The 20,137-nt window shown below is 44.9% G+C and overlaps 1 protein-coding gene across 1 annotated transcript in view; it reads left to right on the forward strand.

The window, feature by feature from the left end:
- Pigl (phosphatidylinositol glycan anchor biosynthesis, class L) overlaps positions 1-20,137 on the forward strand; it is a 57,597-nt gene that overhangs the window by 28,351 nt on the left and 9,109 nt on the right. The window contains exon 3 of the mRNA NM_001039536.4: positions 16,888-16,978. Within this exon, the coding sequence (NP_001034625.1) occupies positions 16,888-16,978 (91 nt within the window). The remainder of the gene's footprint in view (positions 1-16,887; positions 16,979-20,137) is intronic.

The following is a 20,137-nucleotide window of genomic DNA, read 5'->3' on the forward strand; positions in this document are numbered from 1 at the left end:
TAAGTTAATTTACTTATGTGTGTAGCCATGTGGTCTGCAGAGGTCAGAAGAGGGCATCAGATCACATGAGACTTGTGAAATTCTTGTAGCAGACTCCTGTGAGTACTGGAAATTGAATCCGGGTCCCCTAGAAGAGAAGCAAGTGTTTATAAGGGCTAAGACATCTCTCCATCCCCAAATAAAGTAATTTTTAAAATAGACTTGGGCCAGGCATAGAAGCACATGCCTGTAATTCCATCACTTGAGAGGCTGAGGCAGGAGGATTGCTGAAAGTTCATGACCTACTTGGACTATAGTGTAAGATACTATCTCAAGCAAACAAACTAACAGACCTGCAACTTATCTCTAGCAACAGGACTTTAGATCTGGCCTCCCTTGGCCCCATGAGGCAAGCAGGCACACCCACACTCCAATCTCCAGTCCTCTGTTCATAAAATAAAAGTTCTCTTAGATTATCGCTAAGGTCTTTTTTTTTTTTACAACAACCACTTTATTACTTACCAGACAGAACAATTAACCTGCAAAGAGGTATGTGCTTCATGAATAAAATACAAAATGCCCAATTACGTTTGCATTTTAGCTTAAACCTATTTTTAGTGGTAAAGATTACTCTAACTTTTCATGGGATATAATTATCCTAAAAAGCTATTGGTGATCTAACTGAAATTCACATTTTTGTTTTGTTTTGTTTGTAAACAAGACCTTACACTGTTATTTAGATCAAGCTGTTATTTAGAACTGACTCACTTGTAACCTTAAGTAGCTCAAATCTATGGCAGGTCCCTGTCTCAGCCTTCCCAGTCCTGAGACTGCAAGCATGAGCCATCATCATCCATGCTTTGAACTTTATTTAGTTTTAGGAGTTCATTAGTCTGGCCTGGAACTCAGAGAGGTTCACTTGCCTGAGTGGTGGAAGAAAGGCCCACCCACTGGCCACCCAGCCAAGCCTGAAATTTGAATTTTAACTGGTGCTTAGGGTACCTCATAGATGTCAGGCAGATGGCCCAGTCCTGCCGCCTGGCTTTCCCGCCTCTATCTTCTTACGTGTGTGTGTGTGTGTGTGTGTGTGTGTGTGTCTGTGTGTCTGTGTGTGTCTGTGTGTGTGTGTGCGCGCGCGCGTGCTCGAGTGTGCCCATGCCATAGCACACTTGTGGAGATCGAAGGCCAACTTGCAGAAATCAGTTCTCTCCACTGTGGTCAGGGTCAATAGCAAGTGCCTATATCCCTTCTAAGCTATCTTGCTGGCTCAACCTGTCTTTTATCTACTTAGCTTGAAACAGATTGTGCATATCAAATTACTGCTTACTCTGTTGTTTACCTATTAAACAAATTCCCAGAATTCAGGGAGGAAAGTTACTGGTGACCTATTTTCTAGAACTGGCTGCCAAGACTACACCTGACACATCTGTTATTTACAGCTTCATCACTGACCTTTACCACAGAATTCCTGCTACTTGGAATATGCCTTAGTAGACATTTTCATTTACCTCTCAACTTTCATTGTTTTAAGCTCTTTCAACATCTGTATAATTTTTCTCATCATTTAAACAGGGTCTGGCAAGATGCCTCAGCAGGTAAGGGTGTTTGGTGCCAAGCCTGATGACCAGAGTTCAATTCCTGGGACCCACATGATAGGAGAGAACTGACTCCCACAAGTTGGCCTCTGACCCCTACCCACCCACCCACAAAACAAAAATGATAAAATTAATTAAAATAAATGTAATTAAAAACAAAAAACAAAACAAAGCCGGGCAGTGGTGGCGCACGCCTTTAATCCCAGAACTTGGGAGGCAGAGGCAGGCAGATTTCTGAGTTCCAGGCCATCCTGGTCTACAGTGAGTTCCAGGACAGCCAGGGCTATACAGAGAAACCCTGTCTCGAAAAACCAAAAAAAGAAAAAAGAAAAATTAAAAATAAAAAAATTAAAAAAAAATAAACAAAAAACAGGCTACAGGTGTTAGCTCAATTGGTAGAATGTTTGTTTTGAGCATCAAGTCCTGGCTTCAGTCTCAAGTATCCCATTAAAGCAGGAGCGGTGGCACACTCCTGCACTCCCAGCACTTGGGAGAAAGAGTCAGAAGCTCAATGTCACCGTTAGTTACATAGCAGGTCCAAAGTCATCATGAGACACAGGAGAGCCTGTCTCAGAAAGAGATCTTGCTGCCTGGCCTAAGCCAGTCTGGAGGTCTTGGCCCTTCTGCCCTACTCTCCTGCACAGCTGGAATTATAGGCATAAAACGGAGCGTCCGGGTTTATGAGATTTTTTTTTTTTTTTTTTTTTTTTGGTTTTTCGAGACAGGGTTTCTCTGTGTAGCCCTGGCTGTCCTGGAACTCACTCTGTAGGCCAGGCTGGCCTTAAACTCAGAAATCCACCTGCCTCTGCCTCCCGAGTGCTGGGATTAAAGGTGTGCACCACCACACCCGGCTAGTCCCCTACAGTCTTGTCAACTAAGAACAACCAGCTCTATTACCTGTTGTTCTTCAGACTGTTTTGCCACACTGTGACTAGATAAATGTAGTGCTTCTAATGCAAAGGCGATGCACCAGCTCTCCACCTTGGTGGACAGGTGACCTGCCCTGAGCTCCCTCCTCCGCCCTCGACTTGTCCTTGGTGTCCTTTTCTTCCATGTTCCTAAGATCTAATTTGCTGCTGACTCCAGTAGTCTTCCTTAACGACAGCTGTCGGCTCTTTACTGCTTTCCATTTGCCTGGTTACTACCTTTGGGCTAGATCATTATAGTTCCTAAGTATTCTCCACTTCCCCGGTTTAATCCTCCAGTTTGTTTCCTAAGGCATCCTTGGCTTGGCTACTCCCCTATTGAAACCTGCTCATAATTCCTCAGTGTACACCATTTGTCTGTGACTGGACAGGTATCTCATACCCCCGGCAAACTGAATTTCCTGTTCTCAAAACAGCTTAGCCCCCCACCCCACTCCTTAGCACTCCTTCACTTTGGCTGTTCACCTGGAATTCCAGCCTTCTCTTGAAGGGTCTTTTCCTCCTGCTCCAGCAGAGCTTCTTCCTGTATGAGGCAGGGGGAGGTTTTTATGTCTTTGTTGTGGTGCTGGTAATAAACCCTGAGCGTTGCTTGTTCTTGTTCCTTTTTTTTTTTCCGAGACAGGGTTTCTCTGTGTAGCCCTGGCTGTCCTGGAACTCACTCTGTAGATCAGGCTGGCCTTGCTTGTTCTTACTCGGCTGGCTGCACATGCTGTCCTGCTGTCCCTAAACTGTGTTTGCTCTGTACTCCAGAAGCGTCCATCTTCCTGCACTGGATCTCCGGAGCATTTTGGTCACTTCCTTGCAATCCTTTCTCTGAGTTGTCATTATTTGAAAACTTTGCTGGTTCTTCTGTCTGTTTATCTCCCTTACTTCATCTCTTACCATGCTCAGCAGCTCAGTCAAGCCTATAATGAAAGCACATTTCTAAATAAAGCTGTCCTGTTTTGGTTTTTTTGTTTTTTTTTTCCCTTGGTGACTCCAGTGGGTAGCACCCAGATCGCCTAATGCTTTCCATTTAACTGTTGAGGATTTGGAAGGATTTGGGGCCCATGTCTTCTGGCTTTCTACCTTGTCTATTTTCTTTACTTTAAATGCTTGTCAAAATAAAAAATAAAAATTGGTCAGGCAGTGGTGGTACATGCCTTTCTTTAATCCAAGCACTCAGGAGGTAGAGACAGGTGGATCTCTGAGTTGAGACCAGCCTGGTCTGCAGATTGAGTTTCAAGACATCCGAGCTACACAGAAAAACCTTGCTTAGGGAAAAAAAAAAAATCAGAAATAAAAATTGAAGAAACTAAAATTTGTAGTATAACATGTCAATTCATTGCTTATGACAGAGGTGGGAGGATCAGTTCAAGGCCACCCTTCGTTAACAGGAGAGCTCTAGGCCACTCTGTCCTAAATGAGAACCTGTCTTAAAAAAAAAATCAGATATACCCTCTTCATTGAAGTGACTGTAATTTTAGTTTCATTAAAATGAAGAATTTAGCTGGGCATGGTGCCACACACATTTAATTTCAGCATTCAGGGGGCAGAGGCAGATGGATCTCTGTGGGTTCAAGGCCAGCCTTGCCTATAGATCTAGTTCTAGGACATCCAAAGCTACACAAAGAAACCCTGTCTAGAAAGAAAAAGGAGGAAGAGGGAGGAAGAGAGGAGGAGAGGAAGAAGGGAGGAGGAAGAAGACCCAGGATATGGGTGACATGTGTGAGTGTTTGCCTAGCTAGCATTGGTCCCAACCCCAGCAGAGCGTAAAGGAGATAACACACCTGCACCTTAACTTCAGCCACTGGGAAGAGGGGCAGGAGGGTTAAAGTTTGCCGTCATTCTCATCTACATAGTAAGTTTAAGGCCAGGCTACAGGAGCCCCTATTTTTAACTATAGCCCTGGCTGTCCTGGAACTTACTCTGTAGACCAGACTAGCCTTGAACTCAGAGATGCTCCAGCTTCTGCCTCCTGAGTGTTGGGATCAAAGGTGTGCACCACCATCACCTTGCAAATAAAGCAGTCAGAGGTTAAGCTACTACCCCTTTCTTCTCCATTTGAAACAAGATAGCACAACCTTCTCAGAAGATTTTTTTTTCTGTTTTTATATATTCCTAAGTATTCTTCAACTCAGGCAGACCCCCAACAAATTAGGTCTGGTCACTAACAATAGAAAAGTCAAGACAAGCAGGGCGTGTTGGTGCACGCCTTTAATCCCAGCACTGGGGAGGCAGAGGCAGGGCGGATTTCTGAGTTTGATGCCAGCCTGGTCTACAAAGTGAGTTCCAGGACAGTCAGGGCTATACTCGAAAAACAAAAAACAAAACAAAACAAAACAAAACAAAGAAAGGAAGAAAGAAAGAAAGAAAGAAAGAAAGAAAGAAAGAAAGAAAGAAAGAAAGAAAGAAAGAAAGGAAGAAAAGTCATGACAGAAAGAAACTTGATTTTCATTATGATCATATCGGACAGATGGAGGAGACGAATAAAAAAGCAGTCTCAGACTGTGGTCTGGTTAGTCATTGGCTCGTCTGTATCCTAGTTGTGCTTGGTAAGTCCTAGGAAACTGACCTAGTTCACATGCAATGATTGTTCCTGTCGGGGAAGGGAGGGCAACCTCTGTTTCCACTTCAGTCTAGCCTTCAGCTTTGAAGGGAGTCTGATCAACTTAGGGCAAACCCTCTTTGTATCAACCATCCTTAGATATACCCTCTCCCTTGCCCCTATCCCAGCCCTACCCCAAATCTAGAATCTTGTAACTGCTGAACATGTGCTTTCCCACTGAAGTGCATACCCAGTCCCTTCAACCCCATAAGTTATTAGAGTGCCTACTTGTGAAACCGGGCAGAATCCAAGTAAAGGAGATAGACACAGAATGAAGACAGAAATGGACGTCACGCTTCAAGTCTGCCTTTTGGATCTTGAGAGCTCAGAGATGAAGTGTTCTTGTGTGCTTGCTTGCTTGCTCCCTTGCTTGTTTCCAGACAGGGTTTCTCTGTGTAGCCCTGGCTACCTGGAATTGGCTCTGCAGAACAGGCTGGCCTCGAACTCACTGTCAGTCCTTGATACTTACCAGGAATCAGATGACAGGTTTATTGTGAGGCCATGCTATCACCGTGTTAGGTGTCCATGTAGGGTCCAGGTGAGGGAGTTAAACTTTTCCTTAGTCTGGTATGTCTGATAAGTTCTTTGGCCTGGTTATGATTTCAATACAACCATGTGCCCCTACTGTCTCAATTCACCCCTGTTTAAAAAATAAATGTCAGCCGGGCGTGGTGGCACACGCCTTTAATCCCAGCACTCGGGAGGCAGAGGCAGGCAGATTTCTGAGTTTGAGGCCAGCCTGGTCTCCAGCCTGAGTTCCAGGACAGCCAGGGCAATACAGAGAAACCCTGTCTCGAAAAACCAAAATAAAATAAAATAAAATAAAAAAAAGTCCATCTTGTATTCAATACTAAAACTTAACAAGTGAGGATTCTTTCCTTGTATCCTTTAAATTGTTTGTTTCTTTGTTGTTTGTTTTGGGGTCTTTTTGTTTTGTTTTGTTTTAATATATACATGGGTGTTTTGCCTGCATGTATGTCCGTGTACCACCTGTAAGCAGTTCCTGTGGAGGGCAGAAGAGGATGTGGGATCCCTTGGGACTAGAGTTATAAAGGGTTTTGAACCACCTTGTCAGTGCTTGGAATACACCTCTCTGGTCCTCTGAAAGAGCAGCCAATATTCTAAATCACTGACCCATCTCTCAGGCCAAGGTGGCTTCCTTTCTTCTCCCAGAGATACTTAGCAGCCTGTGCTATATGGGTTCAACCTAACAGAGAGTGGTTGGCTAGTGCACCCAGGGGCTGCTCTCATCCCCCTTCCTTAAAATTGAGTCTAAAGTTACTTGTAAGTTGGAGTCTCTTAGGACAAAGCATGGCCAGAAAAAACACTGTTTTATATACTGTGGAATAGCGTAGAGCAGATTGCAGCCTGTTCTCAACACCACACTAAACAACACACTGGCAAACTATGAAGTAAAATTTCCTATAAGAGTGCTGCAAGCTTTGTTGCAACAATATGAAGGATGTCTTTGAGAAGGAGAAGCACAGACTACTGATTTCTGTACAGCACTGTGATTCACAATGCCTCAGCAACCTCTGGGTACCTTTTACAAAATGCCAAAGAAAAAGTGGTGGCACATGCCTTTAATCCCAGGACTTGGGAGACAGAGACAGGTGGATCTCCAAGTATGAGGCCAGCCTGGTCTACAGGACTCCACAGGAGTTTGGGCATCTTTCATAAAGCACACAAGGGTCTCCAGTCTACAAGCAGCAGCAGTACTTACAGGTATGTAGAACAGACAGAAACAGGGCCCCAGTGTTCCAGGCTGAACTAACTACTAATTGGTACAACCCATGTATCCAGCAGGCCTTTTCTTCCTCTGTTTTTGGTTTTTGTTTTTTGTCTTTGTTTTTTTTGTTTTTTGTTTTTTTCTAGACAGGATTTCTCTGTGTAGACCAGGCTGGCCTTGAACTCAGAAATTCACCTGCCTCTGCCTCCTAAGTGCTGGGATTAAAGGCGTGGGCCACCGCGCCCAGCTCTTCCTCTGTTTTAGTGTCTTGGAAGAAGGTAAGTGGTCATAAACCCTCCTGCGTCAGCCTGTAGAAGCTTCAGCATACCTGCAAGGACAAGGCCCTGTGACCTGCGGACAGTATTAAGGAAATATTTCCTACAAGTACCTACACTTGTGATTTCCTGGCTCATTTTGCATCGAAGGCTAAAAGAAAAGGCCATTTTATGATTCCACTTGGGAGAGGGAAGCCCTGTGCAGAAAGGGGTCTGTTGGGACATTTAATCAAGGTGCTGACTGTTCCGCTCTCAGGGCATGTTCTTCCTTCTCCTCGTCCTTCTTTCCATTGTTTTATTTCCCCTCTAGGTTTGTCTCACTCTAGAGCCATGGTTCTCCACCTTCCTGATGCTGAGACCCTTTAATACAGTTCCTCATGTGTGGGGACCCCAACCAGAACATTATTTTGTTGCTATTTCAACTGTAACTTTGCCACTGTTATTTATCATGCAATGCTAAGAAACATGTATAACTAGCCATTAGAAATATGCAAATTAGTCAGGTGGTGGTAGCACACACTCTGATCATAGTGCTCAGGAGGCAGAGGCAGGCAGATTTTTTGTGAGTTCAAGGCTACCCTGGTCTACCGAGTGAGTTCTGGGACAGCCAAGGCTTCATAGAGAAACCCTGTCTCAAGAAAACAACAACAAAGAATCATAGATATCTGATATGCACAATATCTCATCTTCAACGCCAAAGGGGATGAGACCCACAAATTGAGAACCACTGCCCTTACTCCACAGAAGTTACTGAACCCTGCTTTCAACTGTTGGGTCCAACCTTTTAGCTTAGATCCATTTCCCTTGTCTTCCCTGGTCCTCCTGTGCTCCAGCAGGAACGCTGCAGGATGGCCTCAGCATGGGGAGACAGCCCCTGCCTCCCTAAATGAGCCCTTGGTGAGGACGGGCCAACTGCTGGGCTCCAACTAAGCTTCCAGGCCCTGGGCCTGCCAAAGCCGTTACACTGAACCCTACTGACCTTTACCCACTTTAGATGACAAAGGAAGTAATTAAGTTTAGAAATGTGCCTGAAGTGGGTGGAGGAGGGGCAGCAGATTCTGCCAGCACTGTGCTAAACAAGCCACAAGACCAAATAAGGGTGTCTGAACCACTTCCATCTGTATGAGAGTTCAGAGTGCAGTGTGCAAAAGTAGGACTTGGTTCTCAGGGAGCTAAGTCGTTACCTAACCCTGCTGGAGCTCTGCTGGAGCTCTGCAGCAGCACCGGTCCTGGTCGCTTCTGCAGAGGCTGTGTCTGAGAGAAGACAAAGCAAACCTCCTCTTGCTAGTGGAGCCCAGGGGCCTCCCTTCTCAGACGTACTGACTGGAGGAGTCTCCTGCACCACAGATTCTCCAGAGTGTTTGCATGGCACTGCTGAGGGACTGTAAAAGTACCAGTAAGGACGAGTCACTAGAATGTGTGAAGGTCAGAGTTTGAGGATATTTCACTATTAGAAAAGCAAGCGTCACAGGCTGAGGCGAGCTTGTTTACTGAACACAGCAGTCCCGGGTGGAGCCGGGAGCTGGGAGCATTTTCCTGTAGCACTAACACTGTTTGCTAAGTCCACCCTCTTCCCGCTCTCAAGGGCTTGTCAAACACAAGGCCTGGCCACAGTCTTCCTCTGCTCCCCTGGATGGTGGCCATCCTCCTCCTCCTCCTCCTCCTCTTCCTCCTCCTCCTCCTCCTCCTCCTCCTCCACCTCCACCTCCTTGTCCTCCTCAGAGGCCTGCGACACTCTCAGCTCCACCAGCTGCCGGTGCGCTTCAGCAACCACTGCCAGCTAGCTGCTCATGCCGCCAGCTCATCATACTGCCTCCTTGGCTTGGAATCCCTGACCTCTTGGCTCTCCTTTCCCTGGGAAATTCCTTCATCCTGCAAGATCCCAAACCTCAGCTCCACTCAGCCCTAAGCATAAAGAGTGACCTATATCCATGTTTGGCTATTGCCTTGGGTATGATACAGAAGTGTGTACTTGGTCCATGTTAGCTAAGTGAACACTGAATTTGTTCTGAGTCTTGCCCTGATGTTTTGGGGTCCCGGGCACCCTTATCTCCAGATACTCACTGTTGTCTGACAAGCCCATGGCTCAGGCTCAGTCTACCACCTGCTTTCTAGCTCAGGGCTTCTATGACATCTCAGTCCTGGGGCACCCAAGTAAGCTCACCTTGAAGTCTGAAGAGCTAACAGGCTACAACCTGCCCTCTGTGTGGAGGTACTGTACATACAGCTTTTTAGACACCCATGGGATCTAATAAGCCATGTATCAAATCAATAAAACCACCCTCCTTCCCAGCTTCCCTCCCTCTATGGCTCACTATCCCTCCCTCTGTGCCTTCCACAGTCCTTGTCTCCAGGTGACAGTGAGGTGGCTTCAGTGTAGGCTCTGCTTTCTGGGAAGCTGAGACTTGGTTATCTCAAGGCTCCAATCTATTGGGAGCTTGTCATTTGGAGGCCCTCCCACTTTATTGCCTTGTTGTGAAAATTCAATTTCTTTTCATATTCCTATTCCTCTTTCACATGAGTTATTCTTTATGTGACAAGCAAAGGTTTAGGGGCTGGGGGCTCTTTCTGGTGTACACACTAACATTCCACGTCTTGGGTGGATCCTCACTTTCAAGTTCACAAGGATAGAGAAATCGCCCCCCTGGTGGTGAAGCTGTAGAACTGCTAGTCCTTTGGTAAGGGAGGTGAATGTAGGTTAGGTAATTCTTTTTTTTTTTCCCCTGAGACAGGGTTTCTCTGTGTAGCCCTGGCTCTCCTGGAACTCACTTTATAGACCAGGCTGGCCTCGAACTCAGAAATCCGCCTGCCTCTGCCTCCGGAGTGCTGGGATTAAAGGCATGCACCTCCGTCGCCCGGCATAGATTAGGTATTTCTACTTGCTCTACCGGCCTTTAAGCTTCTCCATTTCCTTATCGGAATTTTCTAGAAGTCTAGGGTCAGACTCACGGAAGCCATTTGAACTCTGCCTGTGCCCTTCTCCACAAGCATCTTGCTTTTATTTTGCATTTCTTGCATTCTTTCTGAGAATCCTAAAAATGCATTATATTTTGATATTTTGCATTCCTTCCTTGTAATTTTGCCTGTTTTCCTTAAATGATCTTTTCTCTTTTTTAACCCAGGCCGATCTCAAACTTGACTTCCTGCCTCAGTCTTCTGAGTCTGATTCAGCTTTTAACCCTCTTTAAGGTTTTTATGTTTTTCCTGGCATATATTAGTTTACATAGTAATGGGTTTCATTTTGACATTCTCAAAAATGTATACAATGTCCCTTCATGGTCATCAGCCCCCATAGCACTCCCTTGTGACCCCTCCCCTCCTACTGCTTCTCTCTCTCTTCCCAGCTGGCCCTCCTTATCCACGTCTTTCTTTTTTTCTTCTCCTTTTGTTTGTGTGTTTGACCCAGTGAGTTTACTTAGGGTTGTTTTCAGCAGCATGGGTGATGGGTTATTTATAGGAACACAGGCCCCTCGCCAGTGCTTGCACCACTGGAGAAAATGTCTCTCTCCCCATCAATCATTAACCCTCTATAGATCCTCAGGGGTGGGTAGGGCCTCCTAAATTCCTGATGATCTCAATCTTATTCAAGTTTTATGCTCATAATCACAACTGCTGAGAGTATAAGAATGCAAAGTCAGGCTGGGTGTGGTGGCCCTAGCCTTTAATCTCAGTACTCAGGAAGCAGAGTCAGGCCGATTGCTATAGTTCTTTCTATATAGAGTTCAAGGCCAGCAAAGACTACTTAGTGAGACCTCTAAAAAAAGAAAAAGGAGAAGAAGAAAGGAAGAAAGACAGACAAGAAAGAAAGTCAATGCACATGTCATATCAGGATAACAACTCTTTATTTAAAATATTTTTTGAGGGTTGCAGAGATAGCTTAGCGGGTAAGAGCACTGACTGCTCTTCCAAAGGTCCTGAGTTCAAATCCTAGCAACCACATGGTGGCTCACAACCATCTGTAATGAGATCTGATGCCCTCTTCTGGGGTGTCTGAAGACAGCTACAGTGTACTTACATAGAGATAAGTAAATAAGTTTTTTTTAAAAAAAGGTTTTTTGAAATGTATATATGTATATGCCTATAGGTATATGAGAGAGTACGTGTGTACAGGTGCCTGTGGGTGTGTACAGTGCCTGTGGAGAACAGAAGATGGCATCAGATCCCCTGCATCTAGAGTTACAAGTGATTGTGGACGCCTAACATAGGTGTTGGGAACTAAACTTATATCCTCCAAAAGAGCAGAAAACACATTATTGACTTCTGAGCCATCTTTCTAGTCCCCTTAACAGACTATATATATATATATATATAGTGTATTAGAGTTTTGTCTGCAATATATATATATATATTGTATTAGAGTTTTGTCTGCATGTATGTCTGTGTGAGGATATAACCTGAGGCTGCAGCTACAGACAGTTGTGAGCTGCCATGTAAGTGTTGAGAATTGAACCCAGGTCCTCTGAAAGAGCAGTCAGTTCTCTTAACAGATAAACCACCTCTTGGGCCACAGCCCTCAGTAGTGTTTTAGAGATTATTGGGTTGTGAGGCACATTGCCACTCTGCCTGGCTTTGCATGGTCATACCCCTACCTGCACAGCCTTGACCTGACAGCAAGGCACAACCATCTGTAATTCCTGGTTCCAGAGGATTTCATGCTCTCGATGGCTTCCTCAGGGACCAGGCACACAAGTGCATAGACACGCATGAAGCCAAATACTTATACATACAACATCATAAAAATGTTTGTTTGTTTGTTTTCCGAGACAGGGTTTTTCTGTATAGCCCTGCCTGTCCTGGAACTCACTCTGTAGACCAGGCTGGCCTCGAACTCAGAAATCCGCCTGCCTCTGCCTCCCAAGTGCTGGGATTAAAGGCGTGTGCCACCACTACCTGGCCTAAAACATTTTTAATTTAAAAAGTATTTTATTCAGAGGTGGTGAAGTACACCTTTAATCCCAGCAAGGGAAGCAGAGGCCAGCCTGGTGGTCTACAGTGAAGTTCCAGGCCAGTCAGAGTTATATAGCGAGACCCTGTCTCAAAATAAAGCAAATACTTTGTTTTTGAGGGTGAGCAAGTTGACTCAGCAGGTAAAGATGTCCCCCGCTGAGCCTGATGATTTGAATTCAATCCACAGGACCCACATGGTGGAAAGAGGGAGGCAGCTCCCACTGTGTGTCTGCTGAACTCCACATGCACACTGTGGCAAGCACTCATGCATGCAGGAATGCAAACATGTATGCATTCACACAAAATCAATAAATGAAACATAATTGTTTAGAAAAAAGAATGTTTAGTCCTCATCTTCCTTTGGACACTTCCTTCCATTGGAAGTTAAGCCTTTTTTGTTCAGTTTCCTTTGCCGGCTCTTTCAGGAAACAACCCAGGATTGAGCTAGGCAGGAGGTGAATGTTAAGGCGCAAAGCATCACCTTGCGTTTAGTAATGGAAATTTTTAGGAGCTCAAAGCTCAATAACTTTGTTGCCCATCCTTGGAGGCTTCCAGAAATCTGGACTTGGATGTTAAAAAATTACAAGGGAACTGCTTTAGAATATATGCCCACTGGGGCCGGACAGGCTGATCAGTGGTTAAGAGCACTGTCACTCTTCCAGAGGACCTGGGTTCGATTCCCAGAAGTAGAGCACTTGCCTAACAGCCCTCAGAAACACGCGCACACGTGCACCCCTTAGTTCTTAGAGCAGGCATGATGTATGCTTACTAGTGTTTCCAATCAGCTTGTAAAATGCACAGCCCTCCACCCTCACCCCATCCCCATTCCCTGATACTCTCCCCCACCTTTGTCAACAGTTCCCATCTACTCTTCTTAACAGGGTTCTCTTTTTTTTAAGATTTATTTATAATAATAATAATGATAATAATGTTCAGATGCACCAGAAGAGGGCATCAGATCTCATTACAGATTGCTGTGACCCATCATGTGGTTGCTGGGACCTTCGGAAGAGCAGTTGGTTCTCTTAACCACTGAGCCATCTCTCCAGCCCTTAACAGGGTTCTTGTAAGAATTAGTCTACATGCATACTCCTCACTTCATCTTTGACGCAGAAATTGAGTTTCGCTGATTTTATCACAAGGAAATATTGAGAGCCACATACAAAGAGTTGTATGTGTTGGGTACTTGTCATAATCTTAGTACAGTAATAAGCACAGGAAACAACCTAAATAATTGATTGTGTGGAACTTTTAAAAAATTAAATTCAAAGCTTAGGAAACGGTTCATTGAGTAAGAATTTCAAAAGCACAGTATCCATGTTTTGTTTTGTTTTGTTTTGTTTTAAAAAGGCAAACATGGTCACACATGCCTGTAACCCTAGCAATGTAGACGATAAAGTCAGGGTTTACTGGCTGCCAGCCTAACTCTCAGTTTAGCAAGAAACCCTGTCTCTAAGCAATAAAGACTGGTAGAGAAGGATTCCCAGTGTCCTCTCTGGTCATCGTGCGTATACATGCTCCTTCATATGTGTGTACCCCTAACACAATCACACAGACACACACAACATCACAACCAAGTCTAAGTAATTGCTTTCATGTTGTAGATATCAGAAGCCCCACTATGGTAGAAGCCACCATGGTGACACCTAAGACTGTGTGGCTGACTCTCCAGAGCCCTTAGTGTCTGTATTCCTTTTTGTCACTCTGTTATATCTGTCTTTCATACCTGATTAGTCTCTGGACCAAAATGGCAATTATAATTCTAATCAGCATGTGTAAACTCCAGTCATCAGGAAGAAAGACTGTATAAACAAAACCGGACACAGGTCATTCACCAACTGTTTCTTTAGAGTCCAAAGACTGCCTCCAACACACCTGTTTTGCCAGCACTGTTACCAAAGCAGAACTCCTACTCTACCAGAGAAGATAGAAACCGGGCAAAGGTTATGCCTTAGACCCAGGTCTTGTACTAATTAGAAGTGCACTATTGGCAAAGGAGAACTCATTTGGTCTGAAAGGAGGGGTGTGTGTGTGTGTCTGTGTGTGTGTGTTTGCTTGAATTTTTCTTATATTTTCTTACATTGAGTTGGAGAGAGGAAGTTGGGATGACTTGCAATCTATGCCCAATCCATGCACTTTTTAACTCAGATCAGTTTTTTTGGTAGTAGTAGAGTCTATTCTTGAGACAAAGGCCTACTCTATAGCCCAGGATATCCTGGAACTCACTATTGTAGCTAGGCTGGCCTCAAATTCATGAAAATCCTCCTGCTACAGCCTCCCAAGTGCTAGGATTAAAGACGGGAGCCACCATGCCAGTCTTTGGTTTTGTTTCCTAGGAAAGAGTTTTGCTGTGTAGTCCTGTCTGTCCTGGAACTCAGTGTTGACCAGGCTAGCCTCAAACTTGCAGAATATCCTCCTGCCTCTGGCTCCTAGGTCCAAGTATTCCAGGCACATGCCAACATATCCAGTTTGTCAGATAGGTTTTATTTTGTTTTGGTTTGTTTTGGTTTGTTTTGGTTTGGTTTGTTTTGGTTTGGTTTGTTTTGGTTTGTTTTGGTTTGGTTTGGTTTTGGTTTGGTTTGGTTTGGTTTGGTTTGGTTTGGTTTGGTTTGGTTTGGTTTGGTTTGAGACAGGGTGTCTCCATGTATCCCAGGCTGGCCTCAGACTCAGAGATCTGCCTGTTGCTGCCTTGTGAGTGCAGTATTAAAGGTGTGTGACACCATGCTCAGCAAGATCTGTTTTATAAAAATGCTATCTTTCTAAGTTCTCACCAAAAGGCCAGTATAACTTCCTTTGGTTTAGCCAAATAAAAGTTATAATTCAACCAACTGGTATGCATTATGCACTCCTTAATGAAAGTGCCTTGCACATGGGAGGCATGGGTTCTTACTGTTTGTTTACATACATTGTCCTTCAACTTGAATTATACCAAGTACACAAGAAGTAGCTTTATTTATATATTTTTTTACTTTAGACAGATACAATACAGGCCATAGTTGATGGAGGGGGACAGTGAAGGTTCTTTTTATTTATTTATTTATTTTATGTATGAGTACACTGTAGCTGTACAGATGGTTGTGAGCCTTCCTGTGGTTGTTGGGAATTGAATTTAGGACCTCTGCTTACTCCAGTCAGCCCCACTCCCTCCAGAAAAGGGCACTAGATCTCATTACGGGTGGTTGTGAGCCACCATGTGGTTGCTGGGATTTGAACTCAGGACCTTCAGGAGAGCAGTTGGTGCTGTTACCTGCTGAGCCATCTTACCAGCCCAGTGAAGGTTCTTATACACAAGGATAGCCTACAGTAAAGAATTTGACTTTGCCCTTGGCTTCTGGGAAATGTAGCTGACTTTGGTACAGATTTTGGGCAATATGGTATCAGCCACATGGAGGCTGAGATCAACCACAGGCAGTCAGTCAGTCACTACTAAAACTGAACACCAAAGCTCCTGGCTAACAGTGCTCCCATGCACTGCCACATATTGAAGCTGGGCGGACATGCCCTGCCTCCACAGGAAGCACAATGGGATCTCTGCCTGAGGCGTCTCTTCATTTGACTGACTTTAATCTATACCTTTGCCTAATCATACATGGAACAATTGTCAGTGAGTAGTTTATGTATTTCCAGTGAATTGTTGATGGTTCAGGGAAACTTCACAACTTGAAGTCAGTATCAGAAATCAAGTCAGGGCTCAGCAATAAAGGCACTTGTTGCTAAGCCTGATCACTGAATTCAATCCCAGGGACCTACGTAGTGGAGGAGAGATCTAATTCCTGCAAGCTGTACACACACACACACACACACACACACACACACACACCACACACACTGGTGTACATGTGTGTACCCCCCAGTAAGTAAAGAAAATTATTTTTAAAAAAGTTGAGCAGTACAGGGGACTGTACTCACTGAAGTTGAAATTACAGCCTCATGCTCCTTGTAGAAGACCCAGTGGAGGAAGTGGCACTGGAGGGGATGGGGGCCTTGTACTGGATGGAACGTGCTAGTGCTAGTTAGACAAAAGAAGCAGAAGAGAACATGGAAAATTAGTAAGTTAACAAGAGGCCCAGAGTGGACATTCCACTTGGCCAAAGCAAGGTTTACAGACCTTGATGGAGCAAGGCTGGGTTTTGTACCCATTTGTTCCTCTCTAAGACCAGCCTCTACCTGAAGGCTCTCTGTCTGCCCGCGTGCAGGAGCATCTGATTGCACTGACAGAGCTGGGGAGCTGGGTAGAGGTTGCCAATGAAGCAAAGGAAACAATGGCATGTTTTTAGTGATGGGACTCCTGTCATTTTCCTGTTGAAAAACCTTGTGACTCTCCTTGGTCCAGAATTCTAGGTCAATTATTGGCCCTCACTGTAGGAAGTTTGTGCTGGCAACCTTCCTGTTGAGGAGCAAAGAAAGCTGTGTGTGTTGTGTGGGTTTCTAGTAGTTTTCTGTCTGTAAACCTCATTTCTTTAACTGAAATCTGAGCACATGAAGAGTAGAGGACTCCCCACCCTGATAGAATTCCTCTCAAAGCTGCACACCACCGGCTGAGTCTCAAAAGGCAAAAGGTTATTCCAGCCCAGGTGATGGTGGTGGTGATGGCACATGCCTTTAATTCCAGCACGCAGAAGGCAGAGACTGGTGAATCTCTGTGAGTTCGAGGCCAGTCTGATCTACAGAGCAAGTTCCAGGACAGCCAGGGCTACACAGAGAAACCCTGTCTTGAAAAACAAGCAAATAAAAAAGAAAAAAAATGAAAAGACAAAAAAAAAAAAAAAAGAAAGAAAGAAAAAGAAAAAGAAAAAGAAAAAGGTTTTTCCCATCTTGAAAAGGATTCTGGTGTGCTTCTCTCTTGCAGGGACTTTCCGGATGATCCAGAAGTGCAGTGGGACACGGAGCTCGTGGCCAGCACCCTCCTTCAGCACATACATGCCAATGGCACTGACCTGGTAAGGGAATGCCACTTCCAGTGGAGAGGCCGGGTCTCCATCCTGTCACAGGGCTAGCTTCTGCTACCTGCCTCATGGCTGCTTTCTGCTCCCAGCTCTGCTCCAAGCCCACTCTAAAAGGCTGTCTGCTAAACCCACTGAAGGGGAGCCACGCCTTTCAATTCCCTTCCATCTTATGTATGATGGACTGAACAGGTTCTCAACTCTCAGGCTTGAGAAGAACATTTTTCAAACCCTGTCCTGCCTTCCCAGCTTTCTCCTGAAAATTCAGCCCCACCCCCACCCAGGAGCCTGCACAGGACTCTCACTGGCACAGAACTTCTAGTACCAAGTAGCTTTACAGTTAGGGTAGCAGTCTTACCTTGAAGATTAAAGTTGTAAATGCTGGGGCTGGAGAGATGGATCAATGGTTAAAAGCACTGGCTGCTCTTCCAGAAGACCTGGGTTCAATTCCCAGCACCCACGTGGCAGCTTATAACTCCAGTTTTGGGAATCTAACACCTTCATGCAGACATACATGCAGGCAAAACATGAGTGCACATGAAATAAAAATAAAGATCTAGGGTTAGCAGATTCCAGAAATGTATAGGGGAGTAGGGGGCTCTGTGGATCTCACCCAAAGCTTTGTGCATAAGCCCTGGCTCTGTCAATGAGCTACATTCTCAATTCTGAAGCTATGATATTCAAGCCTCCCTTTCACTTGTTTGTTTGTGACATGGTCTCACTGTGTAGATCAGGTTAGCCTTGAAACTCAAAGAGATCAACTGGAGTGCTGGGGTTAAAGGCATGCAGCACCATGCCCAGCTCGCTCACCTCCATTTCTTTTTTTTAAAATGAGGATAAATTCATACTCGCTTTATAAGGGAAATTTCAGTCACCATTAGAGCAGAAATGGAGATTCATTTTTGCTAGCCATCTCAGCTCTCTTAGGACTAGCAGGTTAGGGTTCAGCCACAGTCAGTTCTATCCTGTCCTGTCCTGTCCTATTCATTCATTTATTATTGACAGGATCTGTAGCCCTGGCTGTCCTGGAACTTTCAATGTGGACCAGCCTGGCCTGAAACACACAGAAATCCTCCTACCTCTGCCTCACCAGTGCTAGGATTAAAGGTTGCATGGCCGCACCTGACTAACAGCCCATTTTAAAGCTGCCAAGGCTTACTTTCCAAACCTCAAAATAATCAAAATAGCAATCCCTCATAGGTTCATATCTAAAATTTCACTATTCAAAGTCTGTTCTTTTGACATTTGTTAAAAGATAGAGCATGCTGGTTGAGAAGCAGATTGGGCTTTTCTACCAATGACACATTCATTGAGCGGATTGATACATTAGACCTTTGAGGGGGGGGTGAGGGTGTGTTAAAACAGGGTTTCTCTGTGTAGCCCAGGATATCCTGGAACTCACTCTGTAGACCAGGGTGGCTTCAAACTCAGAGATCCGCCTGCCTCTGCCTCCTGACTTCTGGGATTAAAGGTGTGTACAACCACTTACTGCTAGACCTTCTATTTTTATTTTTATTTTATTTTTGTTTTTTTGAGACAGGGTTTCTCTGTATAGCCCTGACTATCCTGGAACTCACTTTGTAGACCAGGCTGGCCTCGAACTCAGAAATCCGCCTGCCTCTGCCTCCCAAGTGCTGGGATTAAAGGTGTGTGCCACCACGGCCGGCTATGAAGAAGCTTGTCTTTCTAAGCTTCACACTGATGGGTTGAGTGGCAGGCCAAGGATCTGCTGGTGGTTAGGAAGAAACAAATGTATTCTTTCGCCAATTCTAATGCCTGGCCCCAGAAGACTTCCTGACCAGGGCACCGGACTCCAGGCTCCTTTCTAATAATAGTTTGAGACCAATAAATGGTAGGGGGTCAATGCCAGAAAGCTTCAGAGTTTCAGGGCTGAGGGTCTAGTCCAGTGGGTATAGTACTTTCTTAGTATGCACAAGTCCCAGGGTTTGAATCCCAGCAATGCAAAAACCAAGAAAGAAGGAAAAAGTGCTTCTTAGTTTTGACAAATGAGAACATTCATCCCAGCCCAGCCGTTTAGCCCTTCATTTTGTCATCATGAAACTGTCTAGGAAATGGCCTGGATCGGCACTAACGCACTCCTGAAGACAGAGACCCGGCTGGCTCTCACAGTAGCCAGGCCCTGTAAATAGAAAGACCGAGCCTGGTGCATTGGTACAGGGCTATAAGCCTGGGAGGTAGAAGCATGGAGACCAGGGGTTTAAGGCCAGTCTCAGCTACACAGAGAGTTCAAGGCCAGGCTGGGGTACATGAGACATCTCTAATAATAATAATAATAAATAATAATAATACAACCACAAAAGAAAGAGAGCAAGAGTAACTCTTTTCCCTGACTATCCAATTTCAGTTCTAACCCCTTCCTCTGTGCCACTGGGATACTTTGTGTCCTCGGGAACAGCCCTTCTCTTTCCATTGGCCTCTAACCAACCGTCTTTAATCGCTTTCCTGAATCCTTGTTTTCTTATGTTTCTTTCATTCATGGGTTTTCTCATGCTTATTTATTTATTTGTGCGTTTGTGGTGTATATAGGCGCACATGCGGCGTGCCTGTGGAGGTCAGAGGACAGCTCTAAGGACTCATTTCTCCTTCAGGTGGCTTCTGAGCTCATCAGGTTTGCAGCAGGCAGCTTTACCTCCGGAGCCATCTCTCTGCCCCACACTGTGATTTCTGCTATTATATTCAAACTATAGAGCTGGGCACAGCGGCACATATGTAATCCCAGCACTTAGGAAGTGGAAGCAAACAGGAGTTCAAAGTTATCCTCAGCTATGTAGTGGCTTCTAGACTAGCCTGAGCTATATGGCAGACCCTAACTCAACCCATCCCCACCCTGAAGTCAAACTGTCTTTTTTTTTTTCCCCTTTAAATCCATCTGTGCAGAAATTAAATGTTAAGAGTTTAGACAAAGCTTATAGATGAAGATATTTTTGCAAATGGAACGAGAGGCAGCCTAAGATAGACTTCTGTGAGTCAATCCAGGACATTGTACCTGTGGTGTGGCATAAGGAGGGGAACCCCAGCGAATCAGGCTGTTTCTACCTGAATGATTCCTATGTAGCAGTCATGGAGGAAAATGCAAGTGATAAGAAACAAATATCTATTGAGACAGGTTCTCATGTATCCCAGGATGGCCTCAGA

This window comes from Mus musculus, chromosome 11 (genome assembly GCF_000001635.26).
Source record: "Mus musculus strain C57BL/6J chromosome 11, GRCm38.p6 C57BL/6J".
Classification (NCBI taxonomy): domain Eukaryota; kingdom Metazoa; phylum Chordata; class Mammalia; order Rodentia; family Muridae; genus Mus; species Mus musculus.